The following is a 25,816-nucleotide window of genomic DNA, read 5'->3' as shown; positions in this document are numbered from 1 at the left end:
AACGACAAGAGTGAGTTTTCCAATTTCGAGATTTTGTAATGCACGTTACAAACGTGTATTGTACAACATATTTTGCAAATTGCAAATAAAATATATTTTGCATTCAAAATTTAGAGCAATATTATTCCAAAGCCTTCGCGAAACTATACTGTAATGGTAATTAAGTAACAATAAATTTAATGCACTTTAATGAGTCTATTTCAATATAATTTTATGTTATGAAGAATGGTTTCCCTAGCAACAAGTTTCTGTGTGGGAATTCTAACTTCCAAGGCTAACAACAATAGCTGTAAAAACACGATCGTACAAAAAAGTTTCTTGTGTTCAATAAGACGCAGGAAAGAAAAATAATACTTTAAATTGCAAAAGTATACGAATTATTGATCAACTGTAACGGTTTCGTGCTTAAGGAAGCTTGAGTTCAAAATATATTTGGGTTTTGAGTAAAACTGGAAATATTTTCCAAACAAACTCATTTATCGACTTAATATCATAGAACTAGTTTCAAATAAAACATTGTCGACTGTAAATTTTAATCCAAATGGACTTAATATCACAGAACTGGTTTCAAATAAAACATTGTCGACTGTAAATGTTAATCCAAATGGACTTAATATCACAGAACTGGTTTCAAATAAAACATTGTCGACTGTAAATTTTAATCCAAATGGACTTAATATCACAGAACTGGTTTCAAATAAAACATTGTCGACTGTAAATGTTAATCCAAATGGACTTAATATCACAGAACTGGTTTCAAATAAAACATTGTCGACTGTAAATGTTAATCCAAATGGACTTAATATCACAGAACTGGTTTCAAATAAAACATTGTCGACTGTAAATGTTAATCCAAATGGACTTAATATCACAGAACTGGTTTCAAATGAAACATCGTCGACTGTAAATGTTAATCCAAATGGACTTAATATCACAGAACTGGTTTCAAATAAAACATTGGCGACTGTAAATGTTAATCCAAATGGACTTAATATCACAGAACTGGTTTCAAATAAAACATTGGCGACTGTAAATGTTAATCCAAATGGACTTAATATCACAGAACTGGTTTCAAATAAAACATTGGCGACTGTATTATCACAGAACTGGTTTCAAATAAAACATTGTCGACTGTAAATGTTAATCCAAATGGACTTAATATCACAGAACTGGTTTCAAATAAAACATTGTCGACTGTAAATGTTAATCCAAATGGACTTAATATCACAGAACTGGTTTCAAAAAAACATTGGCGACTGTAAATGTTAATCCAAATGGACTTAATATCACAGAACTGGTTTCAAATAAAACATTGTCGACTGTAAATGTTAATCCAAATGGACTTAATATCACAGAACTGGTTTCAAATAAAACATTGGCGACTGTAAATGTCAATCCAAATGGACTTAATATCACAGAACTGGTTTTAAATAAAACATTGTCGACTGTAAATGTTAATCGAAGTAACGTCTTGCTTTCGTGCTTCCAAGGCTAACAACAATAGCTGTAAAAACACGATCGTACAAAAAAAGATTCTTGTGTTGAATAAGACGCAGGAAAGAAAAATAATACTTCAAATTGCAAAAGTATACGAATTATTGATCAACGGTTTCGTGCTTAAGGAAGCTTGAGTTCAAAATATATTTGGGTTTTGAGTAAAATTAGAAATATTTTCCAAACAAACTCATTTATGGACTTAATATCACAGAACTGGTTTCAAATAAAACATTGTCGACTGTAAATGTTAATCCAAGTAACGTCTCACTTTCGTACATGAGTAAAGTAAAAATTATTTTGAACATTTTAAATTGAATAGTACCCATATCTTATTTTATATTAGAAGTTGTTTTAATTCTGAAAACTATAAAATTATATGAGTTTTGTGGTTTCATGGTGAATGCCTTCAGAAGCAGACTGTTAGGTATTCTACCGTATCCTGGAACTTGACATCTCCAATGCTTCGGAACTACTGCACATGCGACTTTCACCCTCATGGTAAATAGGTACTACCTGAGTAGGTCTTCAGATCGGCCTATTTGTCCTGATGATGGAACCTGAATATAGATCTGAAATGTTGGGGACGTTAAATTCTAGGACACTGTTGAATACCCGAAAAGGCTGCTTCTGAATAGCCAATTGTTTACTTTTCTGTTGTAGTTTGTCAATTATTAATCCTTGTCAGAAGTTATTTTTATTTGTAATAGGTTAAAACGGAAAAAAAATATCACATGACATTACATAATACATTTTCACAATGCATTTCATTGCATTAAGGAAATTAAAAATAACTTAAAAAGTTGTAAATAAAGCGTAAATTTAAAAAAAAAAAGATACGTTACATTACTTAAGGTGACATGTGTTTACTTAGGCTGACGAGTTATTCCCTTGGTTTGAATTATAAATTAGTTTAAAAGAGCTTGTAGGAAGGTCTTAGACTAGAAACTTTTAGTTTAATGTACAGTAGTTCTATTTATAAGTATTATTCAACAATAGGTTTGTCTTATTTGAAATGTTGTATCAGTGAACCGAAGTGAGTCAGTGAAGTTACGGTTTACAGTGGTAGTGAATAGTTACGATCAATGATAAATTTATAGTGTCAGTGAAATGTGTTCTATAGTGTCAGTGAAATAGTTTCTATAGCGTCAGTGAAATGTGTTCTAAAGTATCAGTGAAATGTGTCATAGTGCCAGTGCTGTGAGTGAGATGAGAGTGAAATGAAAGGTTATCAGTATCAATGTGAAACTTATGTAGGGTCTATACATAAGTAGGTTGTAATGGAAAATTAGATTCACTTATTAATTAGGTTATTTTATATATTATTAATTGCAATTATTGTGTATTAATTTTTATTGTGTGTAATTGAGTTACCACTGCCACCGGCTGTTTGCCCACTTGCAGTGTGAATAAATACATACATACATACTTATTTAATTAAATCAAAATATAATAGCTTTTTTTTCATTGGTCCAGTATGTGTTTAATACGCTGAACATTCTTTCCAAATTAGTGTTGGTTCATGGACGACAGAAAACGCATTTGTGTGAAGCATAAGCAACCGAATCATGAGTTTCGCGCACATTAAAACATTAAAAGAAGAAATAAACGAAATTATAAAGAAATCCGTGAGAAAAGAACACATTTTGGCGCCCCGAGTAGCCTAATATTTTCGGGAAATCGAAAAAAAAATATATTGTAAGATCTGGTCAATCTTTACAAGACAGGCATTTCTGAAAAGCAGATTCTTGGTGGTATTTGTGTCTTTAAAAATATTAATCTGGAATTAACTTGGAGTACCTTCTATAGAAGAGAAGCAATTAAATACAATGTTCAGCTTTATTTCATCCAACGTAAAATATATGAATGGTTCAGAGCCATAGTGGGCCAAGGGCCATTTATTAAAAACAGAGAAAGCAAGGGTTAAAGTTAAGTGAATACCATAATTTATTGAATATTGACATATAATTTAGTATTAATGTTCATACTTTATATTACTTGCTATATGTTTACTTAAATTATAGTATTCACTTGGTTTTAACCCTTGTTTCTCCGTTTTTAATATATGGTAACTCTGAACCCTTCATATACTAGTAGAGTAAAAAAGTATCGGAACTTCGGATGGCAACGCCATGTACTATAGACAACTTCTCTTCCTTGTATGTGTGGTATGTGGCCTACTCTCCAGGCGTATAGACTCAGTGTGCCGTCCGATCAAAGGGTGAAATGCTCTTCGATATCCAGGATCTCGTAATTTTCCAGTTTATTCCTGAGGGTCGAACTGTCAGTAAGCAGACGTATGTTGCAATTCTTTGACGTCTTCGTGATGCAGTTCGACGAAAAAGACCCAATTTGTGACACATCGGTCTCCCTTGATGAGCGAATTCCTCGCAAAAAGCAAAATACCTGTCCTTCCACAGCCACCATATTCTCCAGATCTTGCTCCAGCAGATTTCTACTTATTTCCAAAGAACAAATCCCTACTCAAGAGACGGCGGTTTGCGTCAGCCGTAGAAGTGAAAGCCACAGGCGTGGCTCAGTCGGTTAAGGCGCTTGCCTGCCGGTCTGAAATTGCGCTCGGGCGCGGGTTCGATCCCCGTTTGCGCTGATTACCTGGTTGGGTTTTTTCCGAGGTTTTCCCGAACCGTAAGGTGAATGCCAGATAATCCTCGGCCTCATCTCGCCAAATACCATCTCGCTATCACAAATCTGATCGACGCTAAATAACCTAGTAGTTGATACAGCGTCGTTAAATAACCAATTAAAAAAAAGAGGTGAAAGTTCACGCGCCGCACGCTCTGCGGGAAGTGACCAAAGATGGGCTGCAGGAATGTTTCGAGAAATAGTGTGCACGCTGGCAGAAGTGTGTCACTGTCCAGGGGGCATGCTTTGAAGGTGGTGTTGTGTAAATGGTTACATGTCATCTGCAACAAAGTTTTATACACATGTTCGGTTACGTATTGACTCTACTAATAGGTATAAATCTGCTGGGCATTGTCATGATGGACAACCCAATTCTGTCTTGCCACAAATTGGGTCTTTTTCGTCGAACTGCATCACGAAGACGTCGAAGAATTGCAACATGCGTCTCCTTACTGACAGTTCGACCCTCAGGAATAAACTGGAAATGTACGACACTCTGGATATCGAAGAGCACTTCAAGCATTACTTTCCTCTTTGATCGGTCGACACACTGAGTCTATACGCCTGGAGGAAAGCCCACATACCACACGGACAAGGCAGAGAAGTTGCCTACAGGGCACGGCGTTGCCACCCGAAGTTCCGGTACTTTCTGATTCTACTAGTATATGACTGTTATTTAAAGTGGTCCATTCCTGTGGAGTAGGTCAGCGCGTCTGGTCGCGAAACCAGGTGGCCCGGGTTAGAATCCCGGTCGGGGCAAGTTACCTGGTTGAGGTTTTTTCCGGGGTTTTCCCTCAACGCAATACAAACAAATGGTGGGTAACTTTCGGTGCTGGACCCCGGACCCATTTCACTAGCACTATCACCTTCATTTTATTCAGACGCTAAATAACCAAAGATGTTGATACAGCGTCGTAAAATAACTCAATAAAATAAATAAATAAATAAATAAATAAATAAATAAATAAATAAATAAATAAATAAATAAATAAATAAATAAATAAATAAATAAATAAATAAATAAATAAATATTTTAAGTGTTTTGCATACCTTAAGCCAAGCAGAGGCGGAGCCTGGCCAAGCTGGGTCTCTGCTCAAAAAAACTCCAGAGTCCCGAAGAAGAGACGGATCTTCTCCAGCTTCACCTTGACTGACCAAATATGTGGTGTAGTGGTTTAAACCAAGGAAATCGAAAGTCCCTGAAATAAGCAGGTGGTATAACACGTTAAAGTCTATATACTCGTTCCGTTATCTATAATAATAATAATAATAATAATAATAATAATAATAATAATAATAATAATAATAATAATAATAATAATAATTCTTTATTTATACTGGCAGATTTAAGGCCATAGGGCCTTCTCTTACACTCCACCAGGTCACAAAGTATACAAGCAGTTAAAATTTAACAAGTTAAAGAACAAATAATAATAATAATAATAATAATAATAATAATAATAATAGCATAATAAAATCGACACTAAACAACACGAAAATAATACCATAAATAGAAAAAAAAAGAAAGTAAAATACATTGGAATATAGTGAAAGCAACTCATTTAGTACAAATGGTTAATATGAAAAAACTTAAGGAAGAATATATCAAAATGGAATGTAATAAAATAATAATAAAAAAGAAAAGAAATAGAAAATTAAATAAAATTTACGATAAAAAGGCTATGATAATAAATTCATCGGCTGATAAAGAGAACATAAGAAGAAAAAAGAAATATATAGCCTATATTTTTACAAAACTATGGCAGAGAAAAGGGCTTATAACTGAAAGGAATCTAATTCAAAAAGTGCAATTTTAATTTATTTTTGAAACTAGACAATGTCCGACAGTCTCTGACATGTTGTGGTAGAGAGTTCCAGAGATGAGCTGCAGAGACGGTGAAAGATGAAGAGTAGAAGGATGTTCTGTGTTTAGGAATGGAGAGTGTGATATGGTGTTGTGAGCGAATATCTATTTCGTGACATGAGGACAAATGTTGAAAACGAGAAGCTGAGTAGCTAGGGTTAGAGGTTTGAAGAATACTGAAGAGTAAAGTGAGAGAGTGAATAGTTCTTCGCTCTTTGAGACGGACCAGGACAGCATATTTACCTATAGTAAAAACAAGTAGGCCTCACTGATATTTTTCATTTAGATAAAAAACATGAACTCAGATGATTACAATAGCAAATGCTGGGTAACTTTCGGTGCTGGACCCTGGACTCATTCTATCGGCATTATCACCTCCATTTCATTCAGACGCTAAATATCCTGAGATGTTGATACAGTGTCGTAAAATAACCCACTAAAAATTTCACATACTTAGAAACTACATTCTACAAGAATACAGTAGATGGAATTATCATTCCTGGCTGGGATAAGTAGTTTATAAGCAGAAGAAAGAATGTTTTTGACAGTGAAGAGAAAATATGTCATATTGTCCCTCTATCAATCGAAACCCGAACTTATAACAAACCTTGTATATATTCCACATCTTTCCTGCTGAAATTGGGGAGGCGAGATCTGGTGCGCCCCTCTTTAAAACTGTTATTGGCCACTCTTTCCTTCATTACAGCTGGATAATCACCTTGGGAACTGAAAATGGGATGCGCGAACCAACCCAGCTGAAATAAAGTAATTGAGTTTCATGTACTTAATTTCTACGGAAATGAAACTATTGAGAACCTTGGATTTCAGTGTTATCTATACATAACTAGAATTTTTACCATTTAGTAGTATCCTTCTGAATCCTGAGACATTTTTTGTTTTATTTTTTTAAAATTCAATATAATTCTACACTTCAAGAAATGTCACTGAAATGAGGAAAAATGCTGAAAAAATTCTGCAGGTTACAGTTAGGGCACAAATGCAAGTATATTATACTATACGTCGGGTCTCTGCACATGCACTTTATATCATAATACTGTATGAAGTATAGTATACGATACTCTCAGGACTCAGGAGGTGATAAGAGCGAATTACTTACGCAATTCTTGAGAACAAGACCGTATCTTGAGTATTTTGGGATTTTAACCGTATTTTGATATTTAATATCTCCAAAATCCTGGAATTATTTTAAGAGTTCATCATCGAACATCTCCTAAAACCTGAGAAGGGTTGGATACATTAGGCATAGCTAATCCAACTATACTTGTTTTTTTGAACGATGGGACATGACAGAAGCGTTACGATCGGAAAAACAACTGAATGTCACATAGCGTGGTAGACCTGTTGCTATGGTAGCCAAACTTACTGAGTATACGAGTAGACCTGAAGGCAAGCATTGCTGAGTGACGGATTGTATAAGACATGCATTATAGCTTTCGGCTCTCGCTAGTTGCCTAAAATCCACCACTGATGCACAGTGCTTTACTGTGTGTTCGTTTCTAATGCGTTGAAGCAGAAAGGACATGGATAGGGTATCTTCTTTCCTTTTTTCCTTACACTTTACGCACAGCGCTGATCTTGAGTGATCTCATATAGCTCATGAGAAACTTTGTGTTATGTAATGATGACACCCAACAACATTGACTTCAATTCGTGGTGGAAATGAGTTTTCAATTTCGTGCATGATTAGGAAAATAAGTATTACGTAAATAATTTATTGATTGTGAACACGTACTTCAAACTGCATTATTCTCTCAGCTGCGTCTCTGCTTTCAGTTGTGTTATCCTTTGGCTCAAACCAGTCAGAATCCAGAGTGATACCAACGCGACCTGCAACAAAGAATGTTATATACAATGCTTTTGAGAATAAAGAACTAAGAGTAAAACAATTCATGTTTTTGCTTTAGAACTCTCAAAAATGAAATTGTACAGAATGAAACTGTGTAATTATTAGAGAGCGGAATTTAGACAAAAACTGATTATTTTCCTTGATATATACAAGCTTGAGATTTAACATTTACATTTTTCATGGAAATATTGGTATAAATAAAGGGGTTTTATAGTGCCTAAAATGCCTATTTCGACGTTAGTGCCTATTTTAAGTTTTTTTATTTTTTTCGTCATTTTTTGTAACTGTTTACTGTTTTTCTTAACATTCTGTACCATTTACATTCCAAGACGGATAAAAACTCCTTCCTAGCAGTAAACAACACAATAGAGAAGAACCTCCGGGCCACCCCTTCTCATTCTTACAATCCTTCAATCCTAAAAATCCAACTTTCAGTCGGCCTGGGAAGCGTAGTCGGTATAGCGCTGGCCTTCTGTGCTCGAGGTTGTGGGTTCGATCCCGGCCCAGGTCAATGGCATTTAACTGTGCTTAAATTCGACAAGCTCATATCAGTAGATAGATTTGCTGACATGTAAAAGAACTCCTATGATATTATTATTATTATTATTATTATTATTATTATTATTATTATTATTATTATATCTTTCTCTGTTTGTCAGCAATTTAACACAAAGTCGTTGAGTTGTCCAAGACAGATAACAACCCCTTTCTTTTTTTACCATTTGTAAGGAAGACGATCTTTGGGACGCCCCCTTAAAAATGGACGGAGACCGTAACAGGACACTAGGCCTAATACCTGCAAGGACGATGATGACGATGATGATGATGATAATGTAAGTTAGCAGTGAGCGACACAATAGTCACAATAGGTGCTGATCATTTACTGAGAAGCAAACTATGGAAATGTGATTGGTAAATGAAAAACACTAACTTAAAGACAGAATGTCTTCATTTTGTGTATGAATGTGTACCATTGTAAAATGTGAAATGTGTGGGTTTCTTTTAATCCTAGAATTTTGCATTAAATAAATGTTGAATCTTATATTAGTGACATTCTTTAACAAAAAAAGCCTATATTTTTATTTTATAGAGCCTGAATAAAGGAGTTTTAGAGCCTATTTTAGGCGCCTAAAATGCCACCTTTTAGGGCCTAAAATTCCGCTCTCTAGTAATTATCTTGAATGCCAAATACGGAATGGGGTTTAAATTTCAACACATTTCCGTGAAAGAATTTAACATAGTTATCGTCCACAACTGTGAAGTAACGGTCAGCGCGTCTGGCCTCGAAACCAGGTGGCCCGGGTTCGAATCCCGGTCGGGGCTTTTCCGGGGTTTTCCCTCAACCCAATACGAGCAAATGTTGGGTAACTTTCGGTGTTGGACCTCGGACTCATTTCATCGGCATTATCACCTTCATTTCATTCAGACGCTAAATAACCTAGATGTTGATACAGCGTCGTAAAGTAACCCAATAAAAATATAATTATCAATAGTCAACTCCTGTCAACTGCGTATAGTTCAAGAGAATAGAAATACAATTCGCAACATTATAAAGAAACTGAATTCTGCGAAAGCGTAGCACATGTAATGAGAGACTATGCTTCATCTTCATTATATTAATATGTTAAGTTTGAAGCAACTAGCGAAAATTGACGTGATATACACATAAGTTGATTGTTACACATGTTGGGAAAAAGATGCACTTCCACAAAGAAAATTATAAGGGAAATATTCGAGGAGTTATTGAAACAAAGACGTGGGACACTGTTGGCTGGAGATTATAGTATGATAATACTTTTGATGAATTTGACCAAGACACAAGTAATGACAAACGGGCCGGAGTCATCCATAATAATTGATGGTGCAGAACTACAATACGTGTCTGAATACGTATACCTAGGACAGCTAGTCTCCTTTCACCAGAAGACAGAGAAGGAAATAAAACGAAGGATTTCTCTCGCTTGGAAGGCTTTCTGGACACTCAAGTTCATCGTACTGGAGAGAACACTCAGCAAGAAACTCAGAATGGAAATATTGGAGACCTGCGTAACTCCTGTACTGTTATATGGGTGTCAGACATGGTCTCTCACTGCCAAACTTCGTAACAGTCTCCAAATATGCCAAAGGAAGATGCTGAGAAGGGTATTAGGCTTATCACTGAGGGGCAGAGTTCCAAACGAAGTGCTACAAAAGATGTCAGCTATTAAAGATCCAGCACTGCAAGCCACCAAATGGAAGTGGGGAGGCCATGTTGCACGACTTAGAGACGGAAGATGGACGCAGACCGTCACACTACGGGATCCCCGCATTGGCAACAGATCACGCGGAAGACCAAGAAGAAGATGGGCCGACCTCTTCAGTGAACGTGTAGGAAGCCATTGGTCAAGCAGAGCAAGACATAGGGAAGACTGGAAAAACCTAAGAAGACAAGTGAACAGCGACTAAAACCAGTGCGACAGAAACAAGCGAACAATATCCAACAGTGCAAAATGTGAACCAAGTGAACAATTCCAAGGTTATAAACATCTCTTACGCGGAGTAGCTCACCGCGTGAGACAAATAGAGCTCTCCCTCTATAGGAGGAGGCCTTTGCCCTTAACGGGACACTTTTAGGCTAATCATTTCATTTCAATACCTTTCTGCTTCTTTCTGAATATCCTGTCGTAGAGACGGTAGGCACGTGCATGCGAATGCAGAATTGTGTGAGCTGCCAGGTACTCGCCAATGCCGTGCGCGTCTATAGAGGGGGCGTAATTTCGATTCGTTCCATAAGCAGTGCACACTTCTAGCGGCTCGTTGAATGTGATCCACCACTTCACCTATGAGAATTAGCAGAAATATTAACATGAGCATTCAAGACGTTGCTACACCAGGCATATCAACTCAAAAGTCTCTCCTCCCGGCCTCACAGAAAGAGAAAAAAAAACTGCATCAAACACATCAAATGGAGTAGTTTCACTTACCCTATCGCCGAAGTGAGTAAAAAGAATGCGTGTATATTCTTCAAAATAATCAGCAATGACTGGATTTGGCCATCCACCAATGTCTTGAAGAGGTTGAGGAAGGTCCCAATGGTACATCGTAACCTCAAACAAGGAAAATTACATCAGCTGGCACAACAAACAATCTCTGATTATTGCTTTTATTTTTTTATTTATTCAAAACATACGGGAGTTTATGCTGTATGTGTACGAATGAAGAGAAAAAGTCCTTTTACGTTTAGACTCATAATGAATCGATATATCTTGAAGGGTAGAGTGAGATAATGAACTTCCTAAGGGTTAATTGGTTATTTACTACGCTTTATAAAATAAAATAAAAAAATGTAAAAAATTGCACAAAATTGTAAAAATTGTAGAAAATTGCTAAATTGTAAAACTATAAAAATTTGTAAAAATTGTAATTGTAATATTGTAAAATGTTGACTTGTTCCACATCTTAAAGCTTCATTGCTCATGTAAGATCTATGGAATAAAATAAATGAATAAATGAATGAATGAATGAATTATCAACAGCTAAGTTTATCTAGCGTCTGAATGATATGAAGATGATAATGCCGGCGAAATTAGTCCAGGGTCCAGCGCCGAAAGTTACCCAGCATTTGCTCTTAATGGAGTGAGGAAAAATCCCAGAAAAACCTCAACCAGATAACTTGTCTCAACCAGGATTTGAATCCTGCCCCGCTTGTTTCACGATCAGGCATACTAACCGTTTCTCCACAGTAGCGGATCTTCCTAAGGGTGATGTTTAATTTAAATATAACAAAAATGACAACCACATTAATATTTATCCAATGAAATGAACTTCTACTGTATATACGTTAAAATAACTTTAAAATTAATATAGGGTCCGGCAGAACGATCACTCCGGTTTGAATTGGCAGCCATACAGGTTTCTTAGCAGTTGCGCTTGAGTGGCATATCTTTTTGAGCAGCACAAACCATGCCATTCTAGTTAACATCATAGCGTGGACAGCTGAACATCGTGTATTTTGTTATTGAGTTTTTTTTTTTTAATAGTGAGTGATTGTAACGCTCTAGCAATTTCGTACCCATTTTAAAGTAGGTTGACACGAAATAATTCCTGATAAGAAAACCCTACTGATATGGGTGAGAAATGTCAAACAAAAGGTTTAACTTTCAAACAGAAGTCGTCCTGTAGATGTCGCAACTTTCGGGCTCCCGAGAATATAACAGCAGTGGGGCATACTGTTATATATCACTAGAGTCCGGCTTTTTATGTAATATTCACGCTAAAAATATGTACATAAATATGTAACTAAAAACCTGAAAATATGTACTAAATATGTAACTTCAAAATTGTACAGGAAGTTAAAAATAAATTATTTATTAAAATAGATTAATTTTAACTAAATAAGGTTAATTTCATACAAATTACACCTTTATATGTCACAATATAGTTTTGGTACGATTTTAAAGTTAATGAAGACATGAAGAACAATATTTTCAGGAGTTGAAGTTCCGTTGGTGATTGGATAATATGTTCTTATACACCGAAAATGCCTCTCGACATCGTATGAGGTTACTGGTGCATATTTAAACAAATGGATGTGGCTGATAGCAATGTCTTCTGGAGAGTTCCGCATTTTGCCTATGAAGATTTGGAAAACAGTAAAACCCCGATTTCTTTCAAGAACAGTTCCGAAACTTTTCGCGACTGTAGGTGTGGTTGCCTTATCCTGAATGCTGAAATATGTATCCCATTCTGTACAGACAACATTGAGTTTAAAGCTGTATTTATATTTTTATAATTTCGTTTTAATCTATGCTAAAATATTGATTAATTTCTTTTCAAGACATTTAATTTAACCATATTTGACATGGATGTTAATTTTATGTAAAAGTATGTAAATATCTTAAAAATATGTAGTATTGTGCGAAATATGTAAAAATATGTAGTATTAAAATTAAGTATAATGATCGTAGTAGCCTAATTCGCCAACATTTTTCGTTTTCAGACAGATACATATTAAAGAAAAAATATGTAATTACATCAAAATCCGGCCTCTATATATCACATCTCCACGACGTTCAGCCATTAAACATGCTCTGGTATTGGAAATATCTGATCGGAGTGTCAGACGAATCTTACACCTAGACCTCAAATTCCATCCCTACAAAGATATGATGGTTCAGGAACTACGGCAGCGTGACTGGTTCAACCGCCAAGATGCTTGAGAGTTCATGTTGGAAAATGTTCCAAACAAACAAAGCATTTCATATTGGTCCTCAGAAAACTCTCTCCACAACGGGAGTGTTTCTGTTTGGTGTCCTGTTGCACAATTTGGAAAATATATTATTTTAATATACCGAAGTACATATGATATTTCCATGTAGATATTCTGCGTCGTCATACGATGAAAGAGTAATGGAACAGAGAAAAATCCTCTCCGGCACCGGGATTTGAACCCGGGTTTTCAGCTCTACGTGCTGATGCTTTATCCACTAAGCCACACCGGATACCCATCCCCGTGTCTGACAGAATCGTCTCAGTTTAAGTTCCAACTCTTGGTTTCCCTCTAGTGGCCGCCCTCTGCACTACGTCATAGATGTCTATGAACTTAGGACTGAAGTCCACACATGTGCTGAGGTGCACTCGTTATGAGTGACTAGTTGGCCGGGATCCGACAGAATAAGCGCCGTCTTAAATCACGAAGTGATTTACGCATATCATATATATTATTATGGAAATATCATATGTACTTCGGTATATTAAAATAATATATATGATATGCGTAGTGATTTAAGACGGCGCTTATTCCGTCGGATCCCGGCCAACTAGTCACTCATAACGAGTGCACCTCAGCACATGTGTGGACTTCAGTCCTACGTTCATAGACATCTATGACGTAGAGCAGAGGGCGGCCACTAGAGGGAACCCAAGAGTTGAAACTTAAACTGAGACGATTCTGTCCGACATCGGGATGGGTATCCGGTGTGGCTTAGTGGATAAAGCATCAGCACGTAGAGCTGTAAACCCGGGTTCAAATCCCGGTGCCGGAGAGGATTTTTCTCTGTTCCATTACTCTTTCATCGTACAATTTGAAATAATAGAGCCATACATTTTTTAGGAAGAAAGACGCACAGCCACTGTTTGAGGAGTGTAGGTCTATAGCTCTTGTGGGCAAGAATTTGGACGATATTATCTTTAAAACAAATGATGTCAAAATGGCAAATACTCTTCTGTAAGAAGATAAAATAAAATTTTGAATAGGATCTATGTTGCTGTCAGTGACCTAGGTAGCGTGGTCGGTATGGCGTTGGCCTTCTATGCTCGTGGTTGCGGGTTCGATTCTAGCCGAGGTCGATGGCATTTAAGTGTGTTTAAATGCAACAGGCTTATGTCAGTAAATTTACTGCGGGACAAAATTCCGGCACATCGGCGAAGCTGATATAACCTGTGCAGTTGCGAGCGTCGTTAGACAAACCATAATTTATATTTTTTCTATGTTGCTCTTGTTATTTATGTTTCTAATCGGGGAGATCACTCTACCGGATCCTGTATATTATGGGATACAATTTTTGTTTAATTACTGCATTCAACCTTAATTCATGACACAAATTTTCTAAGAGATTAATATTTGGAGATTGAGAAAGAGTTTCGATGACTTTAGGGCAATTATAATTTATCCTAGTATTTGCGTACAAGATGAGCCTTAAGCTTGAGCCACAATTATTTTGATAAGAGTGGAATGTCTCTATCTTCCCCAATGTTTCAGTAAATTTTCCGTAGAATTTATTAATTTTATTGCTAGTAAGTTTCAAATGAATACAAGTTAATACAATATAATATAAACTAGCCCACTCCTGAATGAGTAAGACTCGTGCTCAGGAGGGGATTCCAATACAATAAAATTAAAATTGAGAGTAAATACAGATTAAAAAGTGTTAAATATCTTTACACCCATACTATAAATCCAATATAAATCTTTTTATTTTTTATTAATTTGGAGAAGATTAGTGGTTAGAATATTATTAGAATAAAATTTGTTTAATAATCTAGGACCTTGACTCATGTTATGATAAAAAGCTGCATTGGTTTTACATTTAGGTTCAGACAAACGGAGAGAATTCATATTTTTAATTTTATATTTATGTATATACTTTTCAAAGTTATTAAAAATGCTAAGATATTTCTTTTTGATCATAATCTCTTCATTACACTATTCCAGCTGTTAAGATAGAATCTCAAACTACAATATTATTACCGTCATTCTTGACTGTTGGCTGCAGATTTTATTTTTAAAGCTCTTTATATGGTTTGCGCCATGCCAATGTCCTGCCATACAACCCGAGAGAGTTAAATTTGCTTCAATTCGCAAATATAACTTTATTTCATTCACTTGCAATTCGTATCAGCATAATTTAGGACAAATTGAAATCTCTTATTTTTATTTATTTCACTTAAAAAAGGGTTTCTTTCTAGCCATCCTATTATTATAGCCTGCTTCTCTGATCACTCTTCTAATATGATAGTTTACTTTTCTTGTTTATTGGGTTATTTTACGACGCTGTATCAACATCTAGGTTATTTAGCGTCTGAATGAAATGAAGGTGATAATGCCGGTGAAATGAGTCCGGGGTCCAGCACCGAAAGTTATCCAGCACTTGCTCGTTGCTCGTTGAGGGAAAACCCCGGAAAAACCTCAACCAGGTAACTTGCCCCGACCGGGATTCGAACCCGGGCCAGCTGATTTCGCTGCCAGACGCGCTGACCGTTACTCCACAGGTGTGAACTACTTTTCTTGTTATCAAACTTGTTTTCTTGATTGTCCTTTCTGTAGTATTGACCCATTTTTAACCTTATTTTTATCTTAATGTGTTCTTATTTAATTGTAGTATTTTGGAAATTTTCCCATTTCAGAGGTCTTTCGTTGTTGAAAAATTACGAGTTGTTAAAACGTCTAGCTCTCTGCTCTGTGTCTTATTTTGATTACGGTGTGCATGTACTGCAATGAACCGCCTTTCTGTTGTCACAATGAGGACATGAATCATGCTAGTCCGGATATAACTACACTCAGACGGTTGTAACTTTGAACTTGATAATTTACTTATTTAATTAGCTAGCTAGCTAGTGAATAAAATTATAAAACAAAAATGTTTCTAGCCACTACCGTAATTTACAAGGACAGTTTACTCAACACAGTAAGTAAACTTAATTCAAACCATAAATAACACACAAGAGAAAAAAAAAAAAGAGAAAAGGGGAGAAAAAACACATTTAATATAAATTTACAATCAGACAGAAGCCAGTGATAATCAATAAAAACATGAATATAGTCGACAGAAATAAAAGGTAAAAAAAATACATTTGTTAATATTATATAGCCTATCATGAATAATTTTATGAATTTCTTTTTTAAAAGCTTCAATTTTAAAATATTTCAAATTTGGAAAATAGTTTGTAATTTTATTATAAAGTCTTGGGCCGAAACTAGCACCATGTTTAAGAGCTGCACTTGTATGACATTTAGGTTCAATTAATCGGAAAGTAAACTTTTGTCTTCGAGTACGATATTCATGTCGATTAGATTTATGTTTTATTTGATTTCTGTGGTAGTAAGTTAGTAAACTATATTTATAGATTTCTTCAATAGTTAATATTTTAAAATCTGTATAAATTAAATTTGTTGGGTAATCCATATTTTTGGTCAGACAAATTTTTATTAATCTTTTGTATAATAAAATTAATGGATTAAATATAGATGATGCTACTCCACCCCAATTTGTTATACCATATTGAATTAATTATTGTATTAAAGCTAAAAATATTGTTCTCAATGCCTCCTTAGTGATAAAATATCGATAATTATTATTTGTGTTGAAGAACGCTGTGCGATAATCTTCTGAACCAATCAGAACAGCATTTTCTATCAGCTGCTCTTGCTGCCACACGCAGCGCTGCTGTATTGTCGGTTTGCTACATGCTTATGTTACATAGTGTTACTATCAAATGCGTAATTTGTGTGTTAAGTGTTATAAAGTTAGAAATAGTTTTTAGCGCTGCTGTGTTATGTCGCAAAAAGGACTTTGTTAAAAAAATAGTAACTCACTTAGTGAGAATCCTTGCGTAAAAATCAGGCGTCAGAATTGGTGGAAATTACTCGTCAATTTAATAAGCAGGAGAAGGAATCTGTTCGTATATATGGGTGTCCTCCATTCCTGCACATAATTTTATACAGCGGACATAAAAAATCTTTAAGTCTCTCTAAGAGATTAGTAATAAAGAACAGAGTTACATAATAAGAGATTAGTAATAAAGAACAGAGTTACATAATAATTACAATATAAATTAACGAAACAGAATAGCAAATATCGCGTAAGTTGAATCAGCTTTTGTGTATTAAGTGGTCATTATGGCAACATTGTATCTCTCGCTATCAACATACACTAAGGTGTCAGGTGCAAGATTACAACGGCCTGAGTGTACATGTGTGTTTTGCTTATCAGCAGTGTAAACACGACAAATCAAGCTAAGTGGCAGAATAAGAACTCAACATACAGTATAATTATTACTTTAAAATATAAAGGCAATATATATTTTAAAAGCAAGAATGTAACAACATCGTAAATCGTATTCCATAAATAAACGTTTAACTTCAAAATATTTTTACAATTCATTTTGAAGGATCAGATAAGTCAATTATGATATTATTACTAAAAGCGTTATAATTCAGTCAGATGATTTATCATTTAAGGAGTCAGGTACAGCTTACAGCAGTAAAATTTTGGAAATATTCAACATTTCTTTCCTTCATTACTGTATCTTGCACAATAATGAAAATTAATATGTGTAAAACACTGTCCTTCCGCTATATGAAAATAGTACATTATGCAACGAGCCTATAATGATAGTAATTAAGAAGCGAGTATGGATGTTTATGAAACGAGCGCAAGCGAGTTTCATAACTTTCATACGAGCTTCTTAATTACCATTATAGGCGAGTTTCATACGACTTTTTATGCTCGACCATATTTCTAACTTGAAATTATTCAGATGTATACATTTTACTTGTATCTGACAAGATCTGAAGTGACCTTGTTCTAGGCCGTGAATTGTGAGATGTGCGCAGACGCGAAAGTATTGATTTTTTCCGAGGAACAATAATGTCATTGACCTTGTGTAATCCCGTTAAACTTGGTATAACCTTGATTATTGAATTCGGCATTGAAAAACGAGATGACAAATTGAATTTATTTGAATATTACTTACAATTAACGCTAATTATTATAGTAACAGAACATAACCTTCTGCGACAGTATTGGATTTCCAGCCTCCGTGACTTTTCGTTAATTCTCTTGCGATTGCATATCCGAGAATAATCGATACTTGCGGTTTTATAACGGTACAAAGCTGACTCGTTATTGGCTGAACACCTGTAAGCTGAGTTGTCATTGGCTGAAAACACCTGTACTTTAATGAGTAGGTGTACTTTAATGACATGCATTAAAGGACTGCTACCAGGTGTATAATTACTACATTTCGGCATGGTCGAGCATAAAAAAATTGTGATTTAAAAACATTATTTAAATTTTTCTTCCAAGTTCAGTTCACTGTGCAGTGATGAAGCGTTTCACTTATAACTAAAAAACTCTCCTACATTCTGTGATGAAATTTCTTGTGTGCATTAATGCATGTCATATCTACAATATGATGCAAGATCACTTCTCTATCCTTGGTAGATTGTCTGATAAAAAATAAATTCATTTTACAAAATGGTCAAATATCAGTATTTTCTTCTAACATAAAATAAAAAAAAATATTATTTACTAAGAAATGTAGTTGAAAGAGCATGATATTATAAACATGAGTTTCAGCAATAAAATAAAAGTTAGAGAACATGAAAAAGTTAACAAGTTTATGAGTTATAAAGGAAACGCTTCATCACTGCACAGTGAACTGCACAGTTTGAATTTTGAAAAAAAAAAAAAAAAAATATATATATATATATATATATATATATATATATATATATATAATCTTTTTAAATCGTAAACATATTTTTTTTTCATATAGCAGAAGGACAGGGGTTTTTTTACACATACCAATTTTCATTATTGTACAAGATACAATAATGCAGAAAAGAAATGTTGAATGTGGCCAAAAATTTTACTGCTGTAAGCTGTACCTAACGCCTTAATGTAATCTAGATCCGGAATCTTCAGACAAAAAAGAAGAATTTGGATATCATCATATGATAACGCAGAATTTCTGCACGGAAATATCCTATGTACTTTGGTACATCGTAGTGCTGCTCATCGGAGTGACTAGTATCGCGGAGGAATCGGAGATTACGAATAAAGCTCTCCACCGGTGATCTCCGGTACTATCGTAGATGGAACAGGTAACATACGGAGGGATGCGGTGGTTCGGAGCGAAGCGAAGTTGTAGAACGTAGAGCTCAAGGACGACCGGCGCGTATGGACTAAGGGTAGTTGTGAGTGGAACAGAATGGCACCAAATCGTATATCCGTCGCATGGAAATTCTTTAATTTAGTTGAAGATAATAATAAAATCGTACGATGTGTACTTTGTAGGCGAAGTTACTCTAAGTGTGGTGGTACTTCGAATTTGTTACACCATTTGAAGCGATCGCACAATCGCGAACTTGAAGAAAGTAAGTAAATTTAACTGTTCAAAACACTTTTGAACTCTTTTAAAAAGCGTGTTTATTTTGATTTATATATAAAAGTTCTAACAAATAATTTCGTGGTTTTGTGTGCAGACAGAGTAACAATGCGAATGAAAAACTGAAAAGCACAAGAATTTCAGCAAAAAAGGACCCTCTAAGATTGATCCAGCATATTGTTACGAGATGAAACTCTAAACTTCAGTGATGAGCCGCTTACTTGAAATGAAATATGAGTTGGTGATTGTGTTGCCAGAAAAGCCAAACGCTCCTAGGACGCTAACAGGTCCGTATTTGGAAATCTCTATGGCGTTGACCAGGTTAGATAGATTCTATGAGTAGGTCTAATTTTTAAAATGTAGGTATGTAAGTGTTTAGGCTAACATTAAGAGCAGCGGTTGTGGTACTCGTACTTGCTGTCAAAAATAAATTATTACCATTCAGATACACATTGACGGTTAATTAGTGATATCATCGTTTTCGTAGTTTTAAAATTACGCAACACATTTGATACGATTTTTTTAACTGCTTTAGTGCTATTGTTCCAAAGGCCCACAGTCTAGAAAAAAAGTCTTGAAATTTCAATAAAACGTAATTTTCGAGGCAATAAAAATCATACATAACTTATATGGAATATTTAAAAGGCAACTTGAGTTATTAGATTAAAATATTGAGTTTCATTCTGAAACTAAAGAAACGTGTGGTAATAATATAATTACAATTATCCTTAAGTTGATATCCGCTTACATTTTTATTACAGAGGAAGAGTGACGCGTTTTAGAAGAGACAGTTCAAATACTGACACCCTTTAACACAATGATCACAATCCTGTCTGGTGAAGAATCTTAATAAATTATTTTGGACAGTAAACTTTAACCCATTGATACCACACGTTTCTTTTGTTCCATTCTGAAACTCCCTTAATATATTTTACGTTAAACTAAACCGATTAGAATAATAATTGACAAAAACTGTTTGTGAATAAACGAATGTTTCCAGGAAAATTATAAATGTTTACATTAGCTAATGAAAAGCTTTACTTCTGCGTTAGTTTTCAGTTAATTTTAATGTTATTAATTTGATCAATGACATAAAACTGATATGCCTTTCCACATATACTCGTACTATGAATTTCAAAACTAGAAAAAAAATCTGTCAGTTAACATAGTACTTCAAGCAAAACAAGAAAAAAAGAAGAGCCGAAGAGGGAGAGAGAATTAAATAAAAAAGAGAAAAACAACAAAATATTAATACTTATTTTAAAAGATACGCGGACGTCAGCGGACTCCAACCACTACCTGATCCGATTAAAGGAATGCTCAGCGGAAAATGTATGTCTGCGCCACAGCACATATACAACCTGCGCGGCATCAATCGGAGGTAACCGGAGGTCTCCGATTGAAAGCCCACAAACAACCGCTCCGAAGAAAAACCTAATCATGAGCAGCACTGGTACATCGTAATATGTTACTGAGCCATTCTGAGGAGTAAATACTTGTTTGTAGCAAGTGCAGCTAAGCGCATAGGTATGGCTAGTGTTTTATATAATTTGGGTCGAAAAACTAACTTGTTAATTGTGCAATCATCAGTTATAATGTATGATCGTGCCGAGAGTGTGATACAGTATATGATAAGTCGCGTCTGTGCGTCTTCAAGCATTAGAGCGCTTGTCTTCCATGCAGACATTCGTATTGGATCCCCGACCCGGTCGTGATGGAATGTTTGGTGAAAAAATCAGACGTAGCAGAGGGTTTTTCTCGGGGTACTCACGTTTTTCTCTGCTATTCCACCGACACTCTTCATCTTTCCGTGATTTCAACTGGAAAAGTTAAAAATAGACTGGAATGAAATATTGGGGATATTACGTGTCTTCTATGCTGATACAGGAAAGACTTGGGGTTACAGACCCTGAGATTTATCAAGTATTCGCCCAGACATGGAATCTGGTTCTGTCAGGGATGAAACAGGACAGCACGCCTGTCAGCAACGTATTCGTGAATACTATCTGAAACATCTGTCGGACTTGGACATTAATTATCGCATATGTATATATTCATTCCTGCTTCACCATAAGCATTCTTAATGTCTCTGAAGGAGATTTGTACCAAAAAAATACACACAAAATTTGATACTTGCGCGTTGCTGTGTATTCCACATTCTGAAATGCGACAAATGAACATCATACAAACAACAACAGCCAGTTGCCAGACAACAACGACTATGGTCATGAAACTTCTGCGGAAGTGACGTCATGAATGATGCCAACACCAGAAACAGAAATGTACCACATAACATTAATTTCGGCGAAAAAAATATATATTCCGAAAACTTTTGAACCGAATATGTATATTATGTGTCCACCGTTGTGTCTGAGGGGTTAGCGAGTCTAACTCCGAACCCAGCGGACCCGGTTTCGATTCCCGGTCAGGACGAGTTGCCTGGGTGAGGTTTTTTCGGAGTTTTTCCCTCACTCCTATGGATAAATATCAGGTAACTTTATCTTCGCCACTTCCTTTGCTCCCCAATCATCCTTTCCTCATCATCCCGTTTCTGGTTTTTCAGCTCACTCTACCGGCGGCCTCCCGGAACTACTGGCTCTCTCGACCAGCCTCTGTGAAATGTAGTTAAGTGACGTTGGATGGCTTCTGCAATGGCACCCGAGGCGGACCTACTCGGGGGAGGAGTTTCGCCTCGAACCGACAGAGGTGCCTTGGGGGAAGTTGTCGAAGAAGGAATAGTATATGGATTCTGTCGGCTGTAGGGACCGGTCGTTTAGGGAATTATGTGGTTAGGGCGGTGCGCGTAGGGGATCTGTGGCACGCAACTCATTCCATATCGAGATTTAGCGCAATAGATCTCAATAGGTCGCAGTGCTGGGCCATCCGTGCCCACCTCAGTTAAATTTCATTCCAATTCCATTCCATTCCATGTATATTATGTATGAAGCTTTGGTTTTACCATTGGTTGAATATCGTTGACCAGCAGCTCATCGATAAGGTTGTTGTAGTATGATATTCCTTTCTTGCTGACTTTGTCAACGTCTCCAGTTGGCAGGATGCGAGACCATGCGATTGAAAATCGATATACGTTCATCTGCAACAGAATTTTCATTTAGTTTCTTTATTAATTTACGGAGTGGATGGTAACTTGTAAAAAGTATTTAGAATATACACTATGGAAACTGTGTCTTGAAGGTTGGACATTCCCGTTTTTCTTGCGATCTTTTCACAATCACCCTTTGTTACCGTATTACCACCGCTTTATAAGGGCTTGGGGCTCTTGGTCCTAGGGTTTATCAAGTATACTCGTCTGAGAATGGGACGTGACTCAGTCAGGGCTGAGGCAGGATGGTTTCCCTGTCAGCATCAGATTCACGAAAGCACCTGGGCCAACTATCTGACTGGAACAATGAGCCAATGTGAGCATAAGTGTAGCCTGTGGATACATCCAGAGTCCGGTTCTTGAAAAGACAGCCAGCCAAATCCCTATACTAGAAATTGGAGAATGTAGAGATATGAGACTTTTTAAGTTATTTTGTCGGTTGTTTAATGACCCTGTACAACTAAAGTTGATAGTTATTTAGCGATGATGGAATTTCTGATAACGAGATAGTATTTGGTGAATTGAGGCCGAAGTTTCGCTATGAGATTATAGGATTACTTTACATTCGCCTTACAGTTGGGGAAAATCACGAACAAAACCAACCATGTAATCAGTTTAAGCGCCTACCACCCGAGCTACATCAGTGGTGGCTCAATATCTGACACTTCGGAAAAGAAAAAGATGTATAAAAATGAACAGCAGGTAAAAAATTAAATTGAACAAAAAAAAAAAAAAAAAACAGAAATGAAAGTAAGTATAAACAAAAGGAGAAGGGCAAATATTAATTAATTTGATTATTTTAACTGCTTAATTATAGTATAGGCCTTATAATGGACTTATTGGCAACATTTTAGTGTCTATCCAAAATTATTATCCAAACACATTTTTATTGGCGTATTTAAAGTTAATTTCCTCCAGTTCAGACAGCAATGGTTTTTACTGAGTTTTACCTGAATGCGTATAAATTATATTTAATAGGCAACACTATCATACTTACCCCAATTTCCTTCAGAGCTTTCACATCTTCTTTATATAAATGATACGAATCGGCAGCTACATCTCCATTTTGTCGATCTAGTATCCATTCGGGATGCTGATGTACCAATCTGTCCCAAATGTTTTCCCCCTTGCCTGAAAATTAGAAGAATTTCTGTAAATATCTTGCAATTTGAAATGAATAAATGAAAGTTTTCTTTCGTCACATATTGTATTTAAGGGGTTAGATACATATTGTATTTAAGGGGTTAGATACAGCTTACAGCAGTAAAATTTTTGAAAATATTCAATATTTGTTCCTCCATTACTGTATCTTGTAGAATAATGAAAATTGGTACGTGTAAAACACTGTCCTGCTATACGAAAAAAATATTTTTACGGTTTAAAAAAAATTATATATATTTTTTCAAAATTCATAATGGTGGCAGTTTACTGTGCAGTAATGAAGCGTTTCCCTCATAACTCAAAAATTTGTTAACTTCTTCATGTTCTCTCTCTTTTATTTTATTGCTGAAACTCATGTTTACAATATCATACTCTTTCAACTACATTCCTTAATAAATAATATTTTTTTGTGTTAAAAGAAAATACTGATATTTTATCACTTTTAAAATGAATTTATTTTTTATCAGACAGTCTATCAAAGGCAGAGAAGTGATCTTGCAACATATTGTAGATATGACATACGTAAATACACACAAAGAATTTCCTCACAGAATGTTGGATAGTTTTTGAGTTAAGTGGGAAACGCTTCATCACTGCATAGTGAACTGAATTAAAAAAAATGTAAATATATTTTTTTAAAACGTAAAAATATATTTTTTTCATATAGCAGAAGGACAGTGTTTTACACATATTAATTTTCATTATTGTACAAGAAACAGTAATGGAGGAAAAAAATGTCGAATAGTTAAAAAATTTTACTGCTGTAAGCTATACCCAATCCTTAAATGGGTCTAAGTTTAAAATCAGACTACAATCCTTTATTTAAACTCTCGTTTACACATTCTTCTTATTACTACTTCACATTCATTGTCTCTACTGAGCTTCCTTTTCTTTTTAGCATTCTTTGAATAAAATAAAAATTTGGTTGTTATTGGACATTGCCTCATTTTCGGGATTCCCGTTGCGTCGTCTCGGCTGCTGAAATGGTCGAGGATATAAATATTACTGTGTATCAATTAAACAGAATTATTTTTTTATTTATTATCAACCTCGGTACGTGGTCAGAAAGGTAAAAGAAATTTCAGCAAGTTTAATAATATTTAATAATATCAATTTTATAATAAGGTTCCAAATTATGTGAAATACAATTTTAACACTATCAAATGTTTTCAAAACAGACCACTTCGCTTTTGCTTTGAGGACAGTTCTCTTCGTCATTAATTTCATAAGATTTCACTTCGCTCCTACTTTCACTTCATCGTTACTCTAAAAAGAGTAGGCTACTCTTCACCATTGTTTACAGTAGAGTTCATTACACGTCACAAAGTTCATCCCATTACTACTTTTACAAGAGTCCGCTTCGTAACTATTTTCAGAAGAATTCGCTTCATTTCTATTTTCAGAAGAGTTCCTTTCGCCACTACTTTCAGAATAATTATTCACTTTGCGTTAGAGAAATTAACTTCAAAACTTTCTTCATAAGAATTTAGACCACCTCTATTCCTAAAAAAATTCAATTCGTCGTTAATTTCACAAAAGTTTACTCTATTAATACGAGTACATTCAAAAGAATTGACTTCGTTACAAATTTCACAGAGTTCACTTCATTGACACAATCAAAAGAATTCACATCGTCGCTAATTTTACAAAAGTTCATTTCATTCATATATTCATAACAATTTCCTTTGTCGCTATCTCAACTGAGTTCACTTCGTTAATCACTTATAACAATTCACTTCTTTGCTAATTTCATAAGAACTTATTACATTGATGAAATCGTAAGAATTCACTTCGCAGCAACTTTCAGAAGAATTCACTTTGCGTCAGAAGAGTTCATTTCACCACTTCTTTCATAAGAATTCATTTCGCCACTATTTCCAGAAGAATTAACTTAGCCTCTACTTTCACAATAGATCACTTCGTTAATACTCAAATGGATAAACGGGATAAACGTCGTAGCTATTTTAAGAAGAGTTTACTTAATCTCAACTCCGTAAACATTGACTTCTCTACTAATTTTATTGAATTTCTCTTT

General features: G+C 35.3%; 1 protein-coding gene across 1 annotated transcript in view; it reads right to left on the bottom strand.

Annotated features, from left to right (window-relative positions):
• LOC138708994 (myrosinase 1-like) overlaps nucleotides 1-25,816 on the bottom strand; it is a 41,473-nt gene that overhangs the window by 11,869 nt on the left and 3,788 nt on the right. Inside the window, exons 2-8 of the mRNA XM_069839421.1 lie at nucleotides 23,618-23,751; nucleotides 22,477-22,611; nucleotides 10,832-10,954; nucleotides 10,504-10,687; nucleotides 7,755-7,849; nucleotides 6,609-6,756; nucleotides 5,188-5,336 (exon numbers count right to left, since the gene is read on the bottom strand). Of these exons, the coding sequence (XP_069695522.1) occupies nucleotides 5,188-5,336; nucleotides 6,609-6,756; nucleotides 7,755-7,849; nucleotides 10,504-10,687; nucleotides 10,832-10,954; nucleotides 22,477-22,611; nucleotides 23,618-23,751 (968 nt within the window). The remainder of the gene's footprint in view (nucleotides 1-5,187; nucleotides 5,337-6,608; nucleotides 6,757-7,754; nucleotides 7,850-10,503; nucleotides 10,688-10,831; nucleotides 10,955-22,476; nucleotides 22,612-23,617; nucleotides 23,752-25,816) is intronic.

This window comes from Periplaneta americana, chromosome 11 (assembly GCF_040183065.1).
Source record: "Periplaneta americana isolate PAMFEO1 chromosome 11, P.americana_PAMFEO1_priV1, whole genome shotgun sequence".
Classification (NCBI taxonomy): Eukaryota; Metazoa; Arthropoda; class Insecta; order Blattodea; family Blattidae; genus Periplaneta; species Periplaneta americana.
This window is presented reverse-complemented; position numbering and strand designations above follow the sequence as displayed.